Source organism: Aedes aegypti, chromosome 2, assembly GCF_002204515.2.
Source record: "Aedes aegypti strain LVP_AGWG chromosome 2, AaegL5.0 Primary Assembly, whole genome shotgun sequence".
In the NCBI taxonomy this organism is placed as follows: Eukaryota; Metazoa; Arthropoda; class Insecta; order Diptera; family Culicidae; genus Aedes; species Aedes aegypti.
In genome coordinates, this window is record NC_035108.1 from 192,346,665 (window position 1) to 192,366,567 (window position 19,903).

Sequence of the window (19,903 nt, forward strand, 5' to 3'; positions counted from 1 at the left end):
CTCGAAAATCGTTTCGTCTAAACTGGCGTGGAATTCAATCTAAGAAACACAACCTTTTCGAAAATACAACTCATTTTTCTATGTTTCAATCGTGGTGCAGTTTTTTAAATTATAATATTTGGATGTTAGTTGTAAGTTGTAAGCTGTTATCGTTACTCATAGTATCCCCCACCGAGCAGGAGCGGTGGGCAATAAATTAGTAAAAGTAATTCAATTCGTTCGGGACCAAAAGTTAATCACAACGTAGGACCTGGTCAACCATGGACGAAACAATTATTTATGATCCCATAGAGTGTCAGTTTTGTCCTAGCGGATTGGAGGCCTAAAAGGAAATAAAAAAAAAAAACAAAATCTACCAACATATCATCAATAATAACTTCAGAATCTTTGCAGGCATGCTTTAAATAATGCAAGGAATCAATTAGGTATTTCTCAGGTTTCCTAGAAATAAATCTCAGGAAATTCTTTCATACGCTTGTAGTAAACACATCCCTCTATGTATTGCTTTTGAGGAGATGCATCGAATCCAAACCTCAAATTTTTAAGAGCACAAAACTAGAGAACCAGACAGCAGTTTGAGCTGAAAACTTATTCGATTGGTTACACGCTGATGGTGAACAATCGATTAGGTTTTTAGCTTGAACGGCTGTTTAGTTGTCTGGATTTGTGCTCTTGAAAATTTGAGGTTTGGCTTCGATGCATCTTCACCTTAACTACACCAGGAAATACTTCATGGATTCAATGGAAACTGTAGTTACTTTTCTTCCATAATGTTACTGCCGGACAGTGACAATTTAAGTTTTTCTTTATGCATATCTTTCAAACTTTATCCTCAGAATATTGCTCTAAACATTACTACTGACGGTTTTCCTGAGATTTTGCCATGCATCACTCCATGAATTCCTACTTGGATCTCTTTTCTGAGAAATTTCTTATAAAAGATATATCCAAAAGTCCGTCTAGAAGCAACTCTGAAAACCCTCTTATAGTTCATTAAGGGATTTCTTCTTGAGTTCTCTCAGAATCAACACCAGCAACTTCTCCAGTTATTCAAGTATAGAACAAGTACTTCTACAATTCCTAAAATGATAGGTTGAAACTTATACAAAATACTAACAAAGATTTCCTAATAAGCCCTTGGAATCACTTTAAGCATACCTTCAGAAACTTATTCAAAGATGTCTACATACATTTTACCAAGTTACCATTGATCCAGCGATCTGAAGTAATTGTGAGTAAACGTCTGGTAAAACTATCGAACTTTTGGTTCACCAGATGTTTCCTCACATTTATTTCAGATTGCTGGATCAATTAGATAATTCTTAGGATATCGGTATATACCGTTATGAAAGATTTGGTATGAATCCTGGAGGTCATCAAGACATATTACTTGAAGAATTACCCAAAGAGAATTGTTTGATCAAATTTCTGGATTGTTTTCCGGAAGAACTCTTAAAAATTCTTGGAAAAAATGAACCAATATATCGAGAGGGATCTGACTAGCTTCGTCATATTATTTGATTGTACTTTTCATGGGGTTTTAATGTAACTCATTGGCTATGGATTATTGAAGAGAGGGAAAAAGTATATTTGAAACCGGCCCTGAACGAGCCGTTTCAAAAAATCATGTCCAACACAATTGTGCTGCTTCGTTCCGAAAGAGTTATGTGAAACGCCTTCATGTGAAATGGCCCGCCCCTGCTAGAATCGTGTAAAGTTCCGTAGAGAAATCCCTGCAGGAACTGCTGTAGGGATGATTTTTTTTAATTCTTGCAAGTCTCAAAAAATGTACGCCAGATATTCAATCACTCATAAAATTATTCTACCGATGCTTGCGTACAATTTTGATTATACATGGCAATTTTTCTAAAAAAATATTTGGTGGTACCCGACAGCGATTTTTTGAAAGTTAATTTGTTTTACCGAAAGCTGTAAATTATAATATCTTTCTTTTCTAGTGTTAAGCGTTATGGTTTTTAACATATCGATTTTTTTCTGGCACACCTTACGTGATGGCCGTTTTTTCGTAAAAACGCATAATTGCTCTCAGTCAATTATTAGAAGATAACTTCTTTAAAAATTTCTGAGAGATATCTCTATAAGTAGCAGTCACAGATTGCATTTCATCCAGAAATTAAGGTATTTTGGAAATAATTTATTAGTTACTCATTGGGAATAGAATCCCAGAAGAATTGTCATAATTAATTTTGAAAATTAGGTACATTGGGGGAAGTGTATCAGTGGGGTAAGTGGATCATTTGTCCATATTAAGGTGAAGATGAATCGAAGCCAAACTTCAAATTTTCAAGAGCACGGATCTGGAGAACCAAACATCCGTTTGAGATGAAAACTTAAGTGATTGGTCACTATCTGGTGGTGACCAATCGATTAGGTTTTCAGCTCAAACAACTTTGGCTTCGATTCACCTTCACCTTAAGCATAAATACTTGAATATGTTGAATGTTTTCGCACCATTGCTTCGTTTTAGGTTATATTCTCACGTCCACACGGATACTATTGCAAAACTGGTACTACACGTACAGTAACACAAGCAAACTTGTTGAGCATGAGCATGAGCATAAATGACCGTACAATTCGTAGTTGCTACTCCGTGATTGACCAGAGCAATCGAGGTTGCACAGAGATTTAATGAATGGGGCTTGGGATTAGCTTACCATTACCCTCAATGTGCACAAATCGAGAGCTTAAATATTTAAAATCAATAACGATGCCGGCCACGTCCTTAGGTCATTGGGGAAGGGAAGGAATGTTAGTTAGACAACCGTTACTACTTAGAGACCGAAGAATCTTCTGCATCTCCATGGTTGTCATGGAAACGATATTGGGTTAATGGGATAAGGTAGAGATCTGAGAGTCACCAATGTTTGGTGATGTGATCCATGATATAATCACGCCTAACCGGATTCGCGATATTATTCGATAATCGCATTGTACGCCGAACAAGTGTTCATCACTCGCCCACGCAGGAGCAAGTGACGCGAGCAAAGGATCAAACACTACTCCACTAACACAAGCAAACTTGATATCTACAAAAATCAATTAATTTCAAAATTGTTTTCTATTAATCAAAAATCCATTGTATCTCAGTCTAAAATCTAATACTTTTGATTTTTTGCAACACAAGGTGAGTATTTCAATTTTAATTTAGTGAATCATAATGAAAAATATGTGATTTTCATAAATCAATATTATTTATGGGGTGGAGTAAGTGGATCAAGTATTATTATCATTTGTTGGCAGACTACTTACAAGTAAATAAATAAGTTTTAATATCTGCAAATGTTGATTTCCTTTAATTTTTTTCATTTCTTGCTTAATTTGTCAAAGTGACCATAGAAAATTTGAATGATTGCACCTAAAAGTTTCATAAATCTTTCTGGTATAAAAAATATAAAAGAATGAATATTGCAAAATTCAAACAAAACTTTTCGTGGCTCAGATAAACTAAATTGCAAAATAGCAAAATATACAAATTTTTCAATTGAAAGCATATTATCTTACTCTATTTGATCATATTAATTGTTCTATACAAAAGATACAATTATATTCATAAATAGAATAAAAATATTTCAGTTTGTTATATAAAAGTAAATGTAACTAATATTTTTAAACTACAAATATTTTTCGAAAACAGCGTTAGGAATAATGCTACAATACTTCTGTATAACTTATGAGTATAAAATGGTTGAATTGCCTCCAAATTATTCTGGTTAAATTTTTTTTGTTCGAATTAGTGTGAACTAATGTTTAAATATTTTGATAAAATAAAGATACTTTTTAATTTTAAAAGTATAAAAATGTAACATAACTAGAACTAATAACAAGAACGAGAGTAATATAATTCTTACTGTGTAAGGACTGTTTATTTTCAAAAGTGAACCCTTTGTTAATACCAGTGTTGATTGACTCACACTCAAACCTCAATCAATACGCTCTCCCGTGAGAGCAAACTCATTCGAGATCTGCTTCGCAAATCTCACGTTTGAGATTTTGATTCAAAATCAAGTCAACCAACTCAAACCGTAAAAAATGATTCAGTTGCAAAACCCGGCAAAAACTCGGGAAACCCGAATGTTGTTGTTTACGTTAGAAAGGATTACTATAATTTTAGCAGACTAACAAGAAATTATTGCCGTGTGTGAGTAATCTGTGGAAATACGAAACAATGAGTCAAAAAGGTGAGCCAACTCATCCATGATTTTTTGACTGCTGAGTTGCGTGATTGACAACTCACACATGAAAAATCTCAAGCGTGAGTTGTGAGAAATTGATTTTTTGCACAACACTGGTTCATACAATATCTTTTTAACTTAGCAATGAAAGCAAAATAGGTTTTCTGTGCATCGTTTATTAGTCGAACGATGCACAGAAAACCTGTACAATGTTGTGGTAATAAAAAAGTTACCAAAATAATATGATTTCATACTAACTAGACACAACGTTCAGATCCGTTGGTTTTTGGAGGTTATCGAAATTATGGATTATTAGAAATTGGCTGGAAAACTCGACAATTTATATTTTATATTTCCAAAAATGCTTGTTGAAGTACATAAATTAGAAGCTTGCTAATAAATACCAAGTTATTGTTAGAAAAAACATTTACCAGATATCCTAAAATCATTTTTATCGATATATGTATATGTATATGTATATATATATATATATATATATATATATATATAGTATATATAGTAGCTGTATTACATCTTCCAAAGGCGCTTTTTCAACCATTTCGCAACTGTTAAATAATTTTTATACAGCTTCACTGTATTATCGACCAAATATTATTTTCAAGCTGTTCCACAGCTTCCGGAACTCAATTCGTATGTATCCGAATTTAATGTTCCCAACGTTACACAACTAAAGTACCCGCCGCCGCATGGGATCGAACTCACGATCTCTGCATCCACAAGTCTCGTCGCTATCCTTGTTGCCACCACAGTATATATATCATAGGCAAAGAAAAAACACCGTTTTCTTCTACATCGAAAACGGTCCACGTAATATTTGTATAATGATGTTATAAGATGTTATAGCCATGTTTATACCACTTCATCAAGCTGTGAAAGTGTGAGAAACGTCAAACGCAATGTTTACATCCAGCTGTGTAGTTGCGCCACATATTGTTATTGTATAGCTTTTTGCTGTATGTGCGCTGTATAACAAACGACAAAGCGCTTCTTATTTACATATTAAGCAGCATAACAAAACATATTGCATAGAAGCAGCCGGATGAATAATGGGGACTTTTATTCCACAACATTAGATTGCTACTGTGTAAGGTGTTGAGTTGCAGCTTTATAACGGCAGCAAAAGCGATAAAAGACAAAATATAGTCAGCTTAGATTGGTATAGCTGCAAAATGTTTGGGTTATAGCTGTATTAAAGCTAATCGTTCTATTTTTGACAGGTTTCGTTTTTTGTAGCGTTCGCTGCTTCAATTCAACTGTTATACAGCAAAAACAATCTTGGCTTATAGCGCTAAAATTGTTAATTTTTTTCGTAGGCTGTTGTAATATTGATCAATTTTACTTTTTATGAACCTCATAATAATTACGGTTGAGTAACTCAACGAGCTCTAAGCTTGGAAGCAGGCAATGTCCCAGCAGAGGTGTAATGCCAGACAGAAGAAGAAGAAATTCAATGTATTCTAACCATGAAAAGAATAAGTACTCGGTTCGATATACTTCCACAGTACGAATAAGTGAATAGTCGAACTTCCAACATATCTAATCGAATAAGATTCCTATAGCTCATTAAATCCTCAAAATCACATAGGACAGTTTTGTTTTTTTACTAGATAAAATCTAATATATATGTATTTTATAAACTTTTATATGGAAATTAAACTTTCATCGAACTTAACACCAACGAAATTGTCTTTCACAATGAATACATTTAAAAATAATGTATTCTAAAGAACACAAATCTATCTACATATATAAATAAAACTGGAATGGTGTTTGTATGGCTTCTGAACGGGTCAACGGATTTGAATGATTATTTTTCCGTTTTGTTCGTCAAGTGTTCCGACGTGTTTGTGTGTATAATAATCCCAGTGTATTCATCGGGAAAGTCGAAAAAACGGGCGTGAACAGAACTGTCATTTTATATGGGATGATTCATAGCGTTTTCCAACAGCCTACTTGATGGCATAACAAAGTTTGCCGGGACCACTAGTCTATCTATATAAATAAAAATGGAATGGTGTTTGTATGTCACGAAATAACTTGAGAACGAGTCAAAGGATTTACCTGATTCTTCCACAGTTAGGTTCTTGAAGTGTTCCGACGTGTTTGTGTGTTTAAAAAACTCAAAATATACACCGGAAATGTCGAAAAACGAGAGTGAATATAACTTTTTTTTTGTATGAGACGTCACATGGCGCTTTTCAACAGCCTACTTGATGGCAAGACGAAGTTTGCCGGGACCACTAGTTTTAAATAAAAAAAAAATGTTCGGGATCCCTCGTTTTTTTTTTGTGGAACACGTTAAATGGTAGCTAAAAACCTATTTGTTTTAATTTATTATAGAGGTTTTTAACCGACCGGTTCATTCGCCTCTGGCTAAAAACCAATGGAATAGTGAAAGATTCAGCGATGCCTATTTTTTGTGATAAACCTTTCCCATATACACGCCGTGCCCTACTTGTCATCATAATCGCTAATCCCGGATCGTTTGGTTTCTCTTCCCCACGCAACAGAGCTTGGCAGACGCGCATCATGACTGACAGCGCCGAAAGCACAACCACCTCCACCTCTGCAGCTGCTCCCATTTCTGCTGCATCAGCTGATGACGATGATGACAACATTACTGACCCAACATTGCCACCTCTTGATGACACCCACAGCAGTGATCCAGTGAGGGAGAACTCCGCAACCACTAGTGGAGATAGTGATTTAGCTACTTCCATCGCTGACATGTCCGAAAGTCCCCAGAAATCCGATACCCTGCTCACGGATTCGGAGAACACCAACAACGAAAATCGGGTGATCGAAATGGAAAGTGCTTCGAATCCGGCACCGACGAAAAGTAGTGATGAACCACCCTCGGTAAAAGTGGATGAACCGGAATCTTGTGCGAAGAATGATAACGAAGATCATTCCGAAGACAAACACGCGAAGCATGTTTCTTACGACGAGCAAGGGGAAGCAATTTATACCGATCCGGAAACTAAGTATCGCTACAAGTGGTCCAAGGCGAAGAATGAGTGGGTTCCGTTCGATAGTGAACATTACCGGTGGTGTGAGGAAAGTGAAAAGTGGATTCCCAAAGAGAATCCAAAAGAAACGGAACACTATCGGTGGTGTGAAGAAACGAATCAGTGGATTCCGAAGCAGCAGATTTCGGAAGAGGGTAGTGTTTATAGCAATGAAGAAGGGGTGCACCATTATAGGGACAAGGAAGGAATGGTGCACTTTTGGGATGAAGAGAAAAAAGCATGGTTCCCAAAAGTTGATGACGATTTCATGGCTAGGTATCAATTGAATTACGGGTTTGGGAACGATAGTGCTTCTGGAAATGAAAATGTTGAAGGTTCAACAAATGAGGAAGAACCTCCGGAGGTTCCAGAACAAGAACCATTGCCGGAAGAGCAGGTTACCCAGCCTCAGGGTAAAAAGCGGAAAGGTCCTCCGGAACCGCCCAAATGGTTCGAGCTGAAGCCGGAACACAATACGAAAGTATACGTATCCAATCTTCCGTTGGACATTACGGAGGAAGAGTTCGGTGAACTGATGTCCAAGTGTGGGATGGTGCTGAAGGATCCCCGGACGAACAAGCTGAAGCTGAAACTGTACCGCGATTCCAATGGGGCACTGAAAGGCGATGGTCTATGCCATTACATCAAGGTGAGATTTATTGGGATTGTCTAATGAGGGTTTGGGTTACTTAAAACCTAATATTTTCATACCTACCGGACCAAGGCAAATTTACATTTGTGATATTATCTATGTCACTTCTGTAAAGAATATTGCGACTTCGTGTAAATCAGTGGTTCCCAACCTTTCCGAAGATGCAACCTCCTTGAAAGATTTCTCGCAAACCTCTGATACGAATGCTTTTAAACTCAAAGTTTATGAAAACTGTCCAAAAATCTCATAAAGAATCAAGAGATATCTTTGGCAGATGCACCCAAATTTTTCGTCTTTAATCCTCCACACATAATGCAAGATTTTTGCTAAGATCATCTGAAGTCCACACAATCTTGCCAGAGTTCGCTAAGAAACTTCTATAAAGGATCTTACAGAAACCCGAAAAATCAGGCAGTACAATTAAGAAGATTCCAAGATGCGCTTTCGCCAGCAATTTGCAGCAAGGGACACGATAAATTTTTTTTCGATAAACATCACAGAAACTTTCACAAAAATTGAAAGATGTATTCAAGGATAGGCTCCAAAAAAGCCACGAAGCTATTGTTAACTTCAAGGGCAGGCTAGGTATACATCAAGCATTACCTCTGGATGCTGCTTTAGATGCTTTAAGAAGCTTCTCAGGGGCTAACTAACGGTCTTCGGAAGAAATCATTTAGCATGCCGCCAGAAGCTCTTGAAAAATCTTATCATATCTCCGACAGAATGTTTTTTCAAGGTTAGTGATCCAATATACTAGATTTCAGTCGAAAATCCCACAAAAAAAAACAGATGGGTTGAGTGAGAACAGTGAAGTACTTCGATTTTCAACAATACCTTCAATAGCTCGCCAGGGAACATAAAAAACCGAAGCAATAAGTTGAATATATGACAGAAATCGCCTAGAGATACCCCTAGGAACGATGTAAGTTTCGTTTTCTAGTTCAATTTGGGTATTGCAAGTATTAAAATTCAACATTTGATATAAAATCTGAACCCTGGAATTCTTGCAAAGCAAACGAGATGAAAATTTTTCATAGATACATTATTCACTTATTAAAAAAACTCATAATTATTAATTGCCCCCTAAAAGTCGGCATGGATCCCTAGAGGTCTACGGTCTGCGGTTGGGAAGTTCAGGTTTATATTATGTTTGAATACTAATGAAGTTGGGGCCTTCCTTAGCCGAGTGGTTAGAGTTCGCGGCTACAAAGCAAAGTCATGCTGAAGGTGTCTGGGTCGATTCCCGATCGGTCCAGGATCTTTTCGTAAAGAAAATTTCCTTGACTTCCCTGGGCATAAAGTATCATCGTTCCTGCCACACGATATACGAATGCGAAAAATGGCAACTTGGGCAAAGAACGCTCTCAGTTAATAACTGTGAAAGTGCTCATAAGAACACTAAGCTGAGAAGCAGGCTTTGTCCCAGTGAGGACGTAATGCCAAGAAGAAGAAGACTAATGAAAGAATTAGAAGGATTTTCGGATACGTCTTGAATTGATTTTCGGATAATCTCAATACTCATAATTTTCATTCAACAATATTTCAGCTTCTATCTTAGGGATCTCTTATGAAAAGTCGTTCTGTTGTACAACACAGGTCAACAAATATCGCATGTTAGGCACAGTATCGGCGTAGTTCTTCATGTGATGGTCAACAGTGCGAGGACTGGAAGGTCGATAAGATAGTATACCTTCCCGGTGATCCATGTTAGCAAATTATCAGGACTGGCAGCAGATTTTCGTTTTACAGTCAGGTCTCCTATAAGACACTGCCACTCACTTTCCTCCCGCCGTTATTTCTCAGCTGTTTTTAGTGGGATAAAGCTGAATTTTAGTTTGTTACTGAGGCATAGTGTAAGCTGAATACTACAGACTTTCTCCTGAATCGATTCGAAGAAATCAGAGCAATTGCGGTGGGCGTAAAGTGGCCACCCCCACCAGCGTCTAATAGGAGACCTGACTGTGTTTTAATGCATTTCTAACAACAAGTCTCAATTCGTAATGAATGGTCCTACAAGTCTTTACCTTTTGCTGCTTGCTATAAATCCTCGCGCAAAATTCTACCGACTTTTGAGAAGTCTTAACGCGCCTATTCCTCAGGTTCTTCGGAAATTCCTTCTCTTTATTTATCTCTTCTTTATTTTTTTCAGAGATTTTTCTAGAATACATTTAAGGAATTTTTTAGTGATCACTCCAGAAATTATCTCACCATGCGTATTATTGTACACAGCTGACATGCTATGTATTAGCTGTCTAATAGCCTGATAAGTCCAAATAGGCGAATTAGCGAGCTAGTGGTTACCTGGATCATTCAGAAATTCTAACTACTGCATGCTGTTGAATTTCCACACGAAGTTACCTTGAAAAGTTTTCAGCGACTATTTCAGGATTTCCTCTAGCGATTTTTCCATTAACTCTTCTCCAGCTGTCAGCCTAGGAAATCTTCCAAAGATTCCTCAGAAGCTTTTCTATGAAAATCCAAAAGTTAGCTCCAGAGTTTTTAAAGAAAATTGATTAGGGATTTTTACAGGAAGAACTATACAATATTTTTAGAAGATTTTACACGGATTTTCCAGCAATTTTCATTGGGATTCTTTCATATAAATTCATTCACGGTTTCACTCTTTCACTTAGGAATTGCTCCAAAAAAATCCTTCAGCGATTATTTCAGGTAAGTTATTGAAAACTCTTCCAGGAATTACTCAATGATTAGGGATTCCTTATAAATTTCCTCCAATAGTATCTATGAGTATTGCTCTAGCGTTTTCAAACTTTTCTCGAGTAATCGCTCAAGACAGTTTAATGTTAAAGATCTAACTTCAGTAAGTATATCAGTGTTCCTCAGCTCATGTCTACAAATACATCTTCAGTTGCGTCTTACGTTTATTCAAAAAATTCCTTTCGGTGTGTTATCAAGTGGTTGGATTCGTCCAAGACTTCCTCAAGAATACAGGAGTTCTTTCGGAGATCTCTGTACGAATTCATAAGGAATTATTCAGTGTTCATAGACCCACGCTCAAATCTCAAACAATGAGCTCTTCCGTGGGAAGAATTTCATTAAGGGATCTGCTCCGCAAATCTCATGCTTGAAATTTTCATGCAAAATCATTCAATCACGCTCAAGCCGTCAAAAATAATTAGGTAATAAAACCAGTCAAAAACTTGTGGAAACAAATGTTGTTTACGTTAGAAGGGATTTCTATAATTCTACTACAAAGTTATCTTTACTTCTATAAATTATTTGTCCAATTGTTTCTGAACAAAAAAATCCTTAGTGTTTTCCTAGAGGCATCCCTTAAAGAACTCCTATCAACAATCTCGAAGAATTTCTGAACAAAAATGTCTAATAAAAGACTTCCAGAAGAAATTACTGGAGCCATCTCCAGAATAATTTCTGGGGTTATCCTTAGAAAAGTTCCAAGTTGAATTTTTGAAGATATCTTGAAGAAATTTCTTGAAACCCGTAAAAGAATCGTTTAATGAAGTCCTGAAAAAATCTTCGGAATAATACCTAGGTGAAACTTTGGGCAAACAATTCTTGCAAAGGTTATGATTTCGCCTTAAAAACCATTGGTAACCGAGTGTGTAGCACGTTATTTTTAAGCAAATTAATGGAATATAATTAAAACTATCACTACAGGAAGGTAGACGAGGATCTTTTCTTCATCGTAGCATTATGAATAATGTGTAAATCCATTCGTTTATTCAGTATCAATAAGCTACGCGATTCAAAAGGCAAAGTAGGTTTATATGGAAATTACTATGGAGAAATTTTGAAAAATGTTCCAAATACGTTTAGACTGTTATGAAATATATCCCATAGAAAATACTCATTCTTCAAATCTTAATATAGGATGTTGCTGAAGAAACAAATCCCTTTTGAGCAAATTTTGTTTATATATTTATAATATCAAACAAACTCATGAACATCTCTTCTCCTATACGTCGAATTAAACTACTCTCTTAAGCAGGGCCGGATTTACAAATGTGGGGCCCTGGGGCCAGAGTCTTGTGGGGGCCTTTTTCTCAAAAACAATTTTGATGATATAGTATGCTCTCTTTGGTAATTTTCCTCATAACTTTCATACTTTATGTTCTGGATAAGGTTTTAACTAATTTAAGTTGTGTTTGGACTGCTTAAAACCCTCAGCAGCGCAAGTTGGGATCAATGGGTGTGAGTGACAAAAATTGCTTTTCTGAAGAAAACTTTTAAAGTTTTTCAACAATATTTTACTTCAATTGGATGAGAACCAAAAAAAACAAGCCAATCTTCCAATCTTCTACGAATTTGATTATATTATGAGATGGAAATACCGCTTAAAAATAGTGTTGGAAAGCTTGAAAACAATAATGTGCCCCGCGGCCAGTGGAATCTAAAAATAGTAGTTCAGACAAATAGTTGAATTTCCAAATGCGAATATTTTTCAAATCCAATAGTTCAATCTCTTTACGGCAGCATGCTGATACTTGCATAAATGGGAAGTTATGGGCTATGAAATATTGAAACTGTAGAGAAAAGTTTGGAGACTCAATTACCTCGCTTCTCGAGACAAGTGGGCCCAATTCGATTCAATTTATTATATATTAACTAATAAACTGAATAATCAATTTTAACATCAATTGAAAAGTATATTATGAAAACATGACAATGTTGTTAATGTTACAAAGAGACACCTAATTTACACTCACTTTCCTTCAAATTATAACGTAATAATTAAAGAATCCTTTTTCAAAATATTGTTTGTTTAAATATTTAAATACTACTTAGAATGATAATGATTGAAACTTGTGGATATTTTTTATAATTCAATTGTTTATTTTGGCAGGTCTAACTTACCCCGGATATACAGAAATACAGGGTTAATTTAGTCCAATTAAAATTTCATTTGTAAAGAAATCAAAATGTTTATTGAAAGTAAGCTTTCAATATTACTCTTAGAACAAGCAATGGGGTAAATATACTGCACACTACAGATAAACCTTCATTTTTTTTTAGATTGCTGGCCAAAGAATAACACTCTAATTTAAATTTGAAATCTTAAATTTACAAATCTTTTGATGTGATTTAAAAAGTTTGCGCCGTTCATCGCTTTTCATAGTGATTCTTAAATGATAAATAATGATCAATTTAGTCGCATTTTGTGGGGGCCCCTAAAATGTGGGGGCCCGGGGGCCATGGCCCCCTTGGACCCCCCGTAAATGCGGCCCTGCTCTTAAGCAAATTTCTTTATTGTGGTTTGAAGAATGAGTTTTCACTATGGTATAATAAATTTCTACTTACGTTCCTGTACTAACGTGTTTGAAACATTTCTTAAACTTTCTTTATAATTATTTCCATATAAACCTAGATCGTCTTTGGGCCACCATTAAATCACCACCTAGAAACCTGAAAATTTCACAAAACACTGTTTTTATGGTAAAGAAAATATGGGAGATTTGATTTTCAATCTTTACTGAATTTTGAACCGCCCTAAAGCTACACATTTAGCTACCAATGGATTCAAGGGCGAGATCATATATAAGGCGAGAGTCGAATGATTTTCTGACGAAGTTCCTGTAGAGAATCATAAAAATATCCACCAGACATTTCTTACAGGGATCTATACAGATTTATTCATGAATTTCTTAAAAAAAGCATTACTACTACAATCATCTAGTTAAATTTTTATGGACGCTTCAAGTACATTTAGAATTTCAGCCAGGAAATACTACAGGAATAACTCCAAAAAAATTTTTTCACATTGCTGCAGAGATTCTGCTCCATGTTTTTAAGGGATCCCTACAGAAATGTCCCAGGGTATCGTTCGGAGATTTTTCCAAAACATAATTACAATAATCTTCAAAGACTTTCTCAAGCTTTTGGAATTTCTTCAAAGATCCTTGCTGACATTTATCTGGTCATTATCAAGAAGTATTATAAGAAAGTATTTTTGAATATCTTTCGAAAATACCTCTTGTATTGTTTTCTTTTGGTAATTTATATAATTTTAACAATGTCATGAAGGAATTCTTGAAGAAAATTCTTAAAATTTTCAACAAAACTATCAGAAATTTTTGAAACAATTCCTGAATACTTTCTTCTTCTTTCTGGCGTTACGTCCTCACTGGGACAGAGCCTGCTTCTCAGCTTAGTGTTCTTATGAGCACTTCCACAGTTATTAACTGAGAGCTTACTATGCCAATGACCATTTTTGCATGTGTATATCGTGTGGCAGGTACGAAGATACTCTATGCCCTGAGAAGACGAGAAAATTTCCAACCCGAAAAGATCCTCGACCGGTGGGATTCGAACCCACGAACCTCAGCTTGGTCATGCTGAATAGCTGCGCGTTTACCACTACGGCTATCTGGGCCCCATTTCCTGCATACTTTCTCAAGGCCCAATTGGAGCAAATGTCAAAACTAAAAAAGCCGAGGTAACATTGATCAGACTTTTGGAATTTTCTCAAAAATTTTTTTTTGAAAATGATTTTTTTGCAAATAAAAAGCACTCATTGCCCGTAACTATATTCTGTTTTATGAAAGTTTTAAGCATGTTTAAAAAAAGTGGTTAGAGTCCGCGGCTACAAAGCAAAGCCATGCTGAAGGTGTCTGGGTTCGATTCCCGGTCAGTCCAGGTTCTTTTCGTAATGGAAATTTCCTTGACTTCCCCGGGCATATAGTATCATCGTACCTGCCACACGAGATACGAATGCGAAAAATGGCAACTTAGGCAAAGAAAGCTCTCAGTTAATAACTGTGGAAGTGCACATAAGAACACTAAGCTGAGAAGCCGGCTCTGTCCCAGTAGGGACGTTAATGCAAAGAAGAAGAAGAAAAATAGTTTGCAGAGATTTTTTGATTCAACTGATTTGGGGTAACATTGATCAACCATATAAAAATATTTAGTACACCATATAAAAATATTTGTGAATACCGTTTCAAACTAGAACCATGGCCACTGAAGCCATATTTCCAGATTAAACTCTTACAAGTCATTTACTTTTTGAGATATGTTGATACTGAAAACATTGAAACGCGGAATACACCTAAAAGTAGGCAGTTTTCTAAGGAAATTCTACATTCTCAATAGTAATTTGTTAATGTTGAACATACTTAAGTATGTTTTGACAACGGAATTATTCTCGGCGATGCTGTTTTTAGTCATAATCGGGTTTTCTTTGCTCATATCATTTGCTCGTGTAAGACATGAATCTTCTGTAGTGTAATCCCTAATGATAGAAATCATTGTTTCGGTAAGTTGATAAAAAACTCAATTTTCGCAAAAACCTTAATTAACCTATGAATATAAGACAGAAATGCACCATTCATGCTTTGAAAATGTTCCATCTAAAAATGAATCTATCGGAGTTCGTATGAAAAAACTGAATTCTTGAAAAATAAATCCTGGTAGTACTTCTAGAGAAAATGCTCAAACGAAGCTTGGAAGTGTCCTTAAAGTTCTTGTATGACAGCTTTTTATTTCTGGCGTAACGGCTCAACTGGGTCGGCATGCGCGTTTGTCTCTACTGCTTTTTAATTCCTACAGTATGTTGTTGTTAATATTGTTTTTTTTTCGAAAAAATCCATTGATCCATTCATAAATTGTTCTTTGATGATTTTTTGTGGAAGGATTCCTTTATAAATTCATAAGAAAACAAATCCTGGTGTAATTGTTGGTGTGTGTTTGGGACAAAAAATATGCTGTGAAGAGTGTATAAAATCCTATAAAGATATCTTTTATGTGTTCTCAATTTATTGATATGAACGAGTTTTCTGGGGAATCGTCGGACCCCAAACTTTTGCTCCTCAAAATGTCACAAGTACTTTTTAAAGAATATAATATTACGGTTGATATGATGCATTGATTGATAATTGTAGTCGTTTCAATGTCGAGAAAATTATCTATGTTATTTTCAGAGTAATATTTGAAAAAAAAAGTCACAACTTTAAGTAAAAATTTGGTAAACAAAATGTTAATCCAATGTGCCAGAGAAAGTTTTAATTGATCGTGGATCGAAAGATAAAACGTCGAAGAGAAAAATAAAAAAGTAACGAAAGCAAAATAAATCTATTTTCGACCTTTTGTACCTAAACATTTTTGAATTTATGATATTTGTTCCTGAGATTTCCCCATTGATTGAACTTTCTTTAATCAATTTTGGCATTAATTATCTCATATATTTTGCCATAAGTTTAACGATTTGAACTTGCTTTAAAACATGTTTCTCTTTTCTGTGTACTTTTTGATAAATCCCTCCACACCCTAAAACACCCCCACCACACAACAAATCTAACATTTTACCACTTCGCTGTCAAAAATCAAACACGACCCGCCTTGCTATCTTAAGAATTTTATTTGCAATCTCAATCCGATCCCAATTTTGTTTCTGGTTTTTCTCTCTTCGACCGGCATCTCGTGGTTCGATCATCGCCATCCATTTCATCCATTTATCACGTTTGTATCAATTTAATGCTGCTATTTGTTGCTTTTCTATTCAGACCAAAAAATAAAATACGAAACCTAAAAATACTGCTGCCAACAGATGTCGTTGTATGTTTGTGCATCACCTTCTTCCGCTTCTATCCGATGTCACTTTGCATCTTCGCGTTTTCTTCGTGCTGTTGGTTTTGTAACAAGTTTCCTATGACTAACGATTCTACACTAGAGGATTGAGAGAATTGTTTCCACAAAAGGTAATCTAGCCATGTTTTCGATATTAACAGTGAGACTTTTCGTCTCGGCTCTTGTTTGCGCATATATTTAGTTTAAAACTTAATGTTAATATGGCAAATTGTTAATGTTCTTGAGTTTTTCTTTTTTTAATTGAATGAAAATTTTGCACTTGATCTCACTGGGTTTGGTGCACTATTTTGATGGTGTGGCCGATGAAGTAGATTTCGGTAGCTGATTGGGATGTGCTCTTGATAGATCACTAAATTGTAACGGGATTGTTTCTTCTTTGATTCTACTGATGGTGCCGTTAATTTACAAACTTTTTTCTTCTAATGTTGGTTCTTATTTCATTTCAGTTGATATATTATCTCTGAACTTAACAAATAATGACTGTTGGTTGACATTGTTTTGTTTTTTTTTAGATTTTTCATTTGTTACAAAATATTTTTTTAGTAATAATGTATTAGCTAAATGGAAATAAAACAAAAAAGTTCGTTCATTTGGATTCGAAGGTAATTGTCAAGTAGGTATTTCTTCTCTTCTTATGCATAAAAGGTATCTCGTTCAGAAGCGAACATTAAATTAATGGCATTACAGAAGCGTTCAATAGAAATAGTTCAAAAGTTTGTAATTCTTAAGTCTAGTATTGTAGTAGAAGAAGGAAGGATATGTTCTTTTTTTACCAGAAATGGTTAGATTATCTGATAGGACAGTGTACAGAGACAGACTTAGGAACCGCATTACATTTTATATATATTTAAAGTTTTATCTTCATTCCAGTAGATTGTTCAATCTTGAGTGGAGTTGTCGAGAGATAGGTTTGGGGATTGGATCCCCAAATTTTGACTGCCATCTCCCTCTCGCCGTGGGAAGAAGGACTGTTTGTTGTTGAGGCAATATTTTATCGCTTCCTTCCGTTCACAATGATACGGATTTGGCACTCTGCTAAGCAGCGTTTTTACGGAATGGTTTCGTTTGTGGTCCGCAGCTTCTTGGACTGTTTTCGTTTGGCACGCTCGGTGAAGTACATTTCACGTTCTTCGGGCGTCAATCGTGCTAGTCGTTCCCGGAGATTGTTCCGACGAGCCTTCTTCTCTTCGTGCGACAACAGTTGGGCTTTGTTGAGATATTTTTCGGTGGTCGAAGCACGTTTCGTGTAGAATTGCTCTCGTTCTTCGGGTGTGAGTCGTGATAGCCGCTCTCGGATTTGATCGCGACGAGACTTCCTATCTGCCTTCGGAGGTCGATGGTTTTCGGTGACTACCTGTAGAGCTTCCGTTGGAAGAGTTTCCGGTGCCGAAGTGGTCGTGGTAGTTGTAGTAGTGGTTGTAATTGTCGTAGGAGTAGCTTCTGTCGACGGACGACGATGACGATGATGTCTGAATTCACCGTTCACTTCGTTCGACATGCGATCTTTATGGGGCTTCTGACGATGAATGTCCACGTTGAAACCGCGATTGAATGCGCCGTTTCCGTTGCGATATCCGTTTCCATTGCCATTACCGTTACCGTTGATGGAGTTGTACGAATTATCCGAAGCGTATTCTACAACTGGACGACGGATGATATCATTGCTAATATATTCATTTCTAGCCTGAGCACGGTTGCGATTGCGGAAACTTTTGATACGATGAGTTCGGTTGATCTTTTTCCAATTCCTGTTCAACCTGGTTAGATTTAGCTTAGGGCTGTCCTGAGTTCTGTAGTAGTCCCTGTCCCTGAAAACATAACAAGAAAATTAATATTGATACGAAGCTTAAAACAAAAATAAGATCAGGAAACGAAGGGAGCTGGATAAGTATAATTTTCCTACTTATTGAATATCAATACCTAGGTATACATTATATTTTATTTTGAACTATATAGAAGTCCCGGCTCATGTATATTGCCTAATAGACTTTGAAGAGGGTTGTAAAAAAAATCCTTCACAAAATGTGAAATTGGTATTTCTCAACAGTGAACTAATAATTAAAATCCATTCAACCATTCTGAAGTGAATTCGTGACATAAAAACACCATTTCATTTTTATTTATGTATAGAAGATAGATAGATGTTCATACTTAAAGTCTTTTGTGGCAAATTGGTTGACTAGGACATGAAAGCAGTCACTTTTAGTGTAATCTTCCTTTATTCTATAGTGTTTTTTTTCTGGTGTTGCATTCGAAACTGGGGACAGAGCCGGATTTTCACCTCAGTCTTCTTATGGGCATTTACACGGTTATTAACTAAGATCTTTCTTTGCCAATTGACCAATTTCGCATTTGCACATTGTGTGGCAAGCACGAAGATAGTACATGCCAAGAGAAGTGGAGACAAATTCAAAACTTTTTTTTTCAAACAAGTGTTTAAAGTTTCTATGGTAGCGGCATAGTTCTTTCGCAGCTGTTAAAGTTCTACCGCAGGCTTGATAATCATTCTATCATTGATTAAAACATTCTAATCAAAAGTAAGCTGGTAGTACATGAAGCCATGACAAATAGTTGTGATAGTTTTCTGTTAAACCATAAAACGGAGAATTATCTCTAAAATAGCAATACATGGAAGAACTTTACAGCATAATCATTTCGAAATGTCTGCGATAAATTATTCATGAAATTCTGTAAATGTTGATATGTGGAATTTCTTCGAATTGACCATTAGTCCGTAACTCCCAGAACCTGTCACGGAACCAGTAGCGGACTTTGGGGCAAGTGTGCCATAGGGGCAAGTGTGCCACCCCTGCTTTTTATAAAAACTACAATATATATTTTCTCTTTGAGCTTAACAATATGTTCCCTTATAGTTCACAATACAATGATCAAAATATGATGAAAATTGATCTATTTTTCACGTATTTACATCGACTTGTGCAAAGACATCCAAATTTGAGTGGATTTTTATAAGATTTCGATGTTTCTAAATAGCATAATGAAAGGTAAATTATTAACAGATTTTTCTAACGTACTGTACATCGTGAAACTATTCAAATGTGTAAGTTTTTGTGGCATTTGAACGAAAAAAGTATTTTGTTTTACATATGAAATCCAGTCTGGTTGAAATGTATACTTATTGGGGCAATTGTGCCACCTATTTGGTTACAAAAAATTGTTGGAGTGAAATGTGAACATCATCAACAAAATCATAATAATAAACCAAAATGAGACACCAGTAGTAGTTTCTGAAGTATAGTAGGGGAATAACTTACATGTTTGCCCCCCAAAGTGATTTTTTCTCAAAATATTCAATAAAAACATGATTTTCGGCTTATTAAGTACCGTTTTACATATCTACATCAATATTTTACCGTTATTTAGTGGTGATCTGATTTAATATTATACATATTCGCCGTAATATAAGGGTAATAGATATATTGTATTGAATGGAGACAAAAATA

General features: G+C 35.7%; 2 protein-coding genes across 10 annotated transcripts in view; one reads left to right on the plus strand and one right to left on the minus strand.

Moving 5' to 3' along the window:
- The window catches only part of LOC5575476 (HIV Tat-specific factor 1), a 272,213-nt gene that overhangs the window by 52,446 nt on the left and 199,864 nt on the right, over positions 1-19,903 (plus strand). For both annotated transcript variants that reach the window (XM_021843533.1, XM_021843534.1), the window contains exon 2: positions 6,725-7,871. In XM_021843533.1, the coding sequence (XP_021699225.1) occupies positions 6,744-7,871 (1,128 nt within the window). In that variant the 5' untranslated portion in view covers positions 6,725-6,743. The remainder of the gene's footprint in view (positions 1-6,724; positions 7,872-19,903) is intronic.
- Positions 16,190-19,903, minus strand: part of LOC5577147 — a 408,487-nt gene continuing 404,773 nt past the window's right edge. For all 8 annotated transcript variants that reach the window (XM_021843543.1, XM_021843541.1, XM_021843539.1 and 5 more), the window contains one exon: positions 16,190-18,247. In XM_021843543.1, coding sequence (XP_021699235.1) covers positions 17,488-18,247 — 760 coding nt within the window. In that variant the 3' untranslated portion in view covers positions 16,190-17,487. The remainder of the gene's footprint in view (positions 18,248-19,903) is intronic.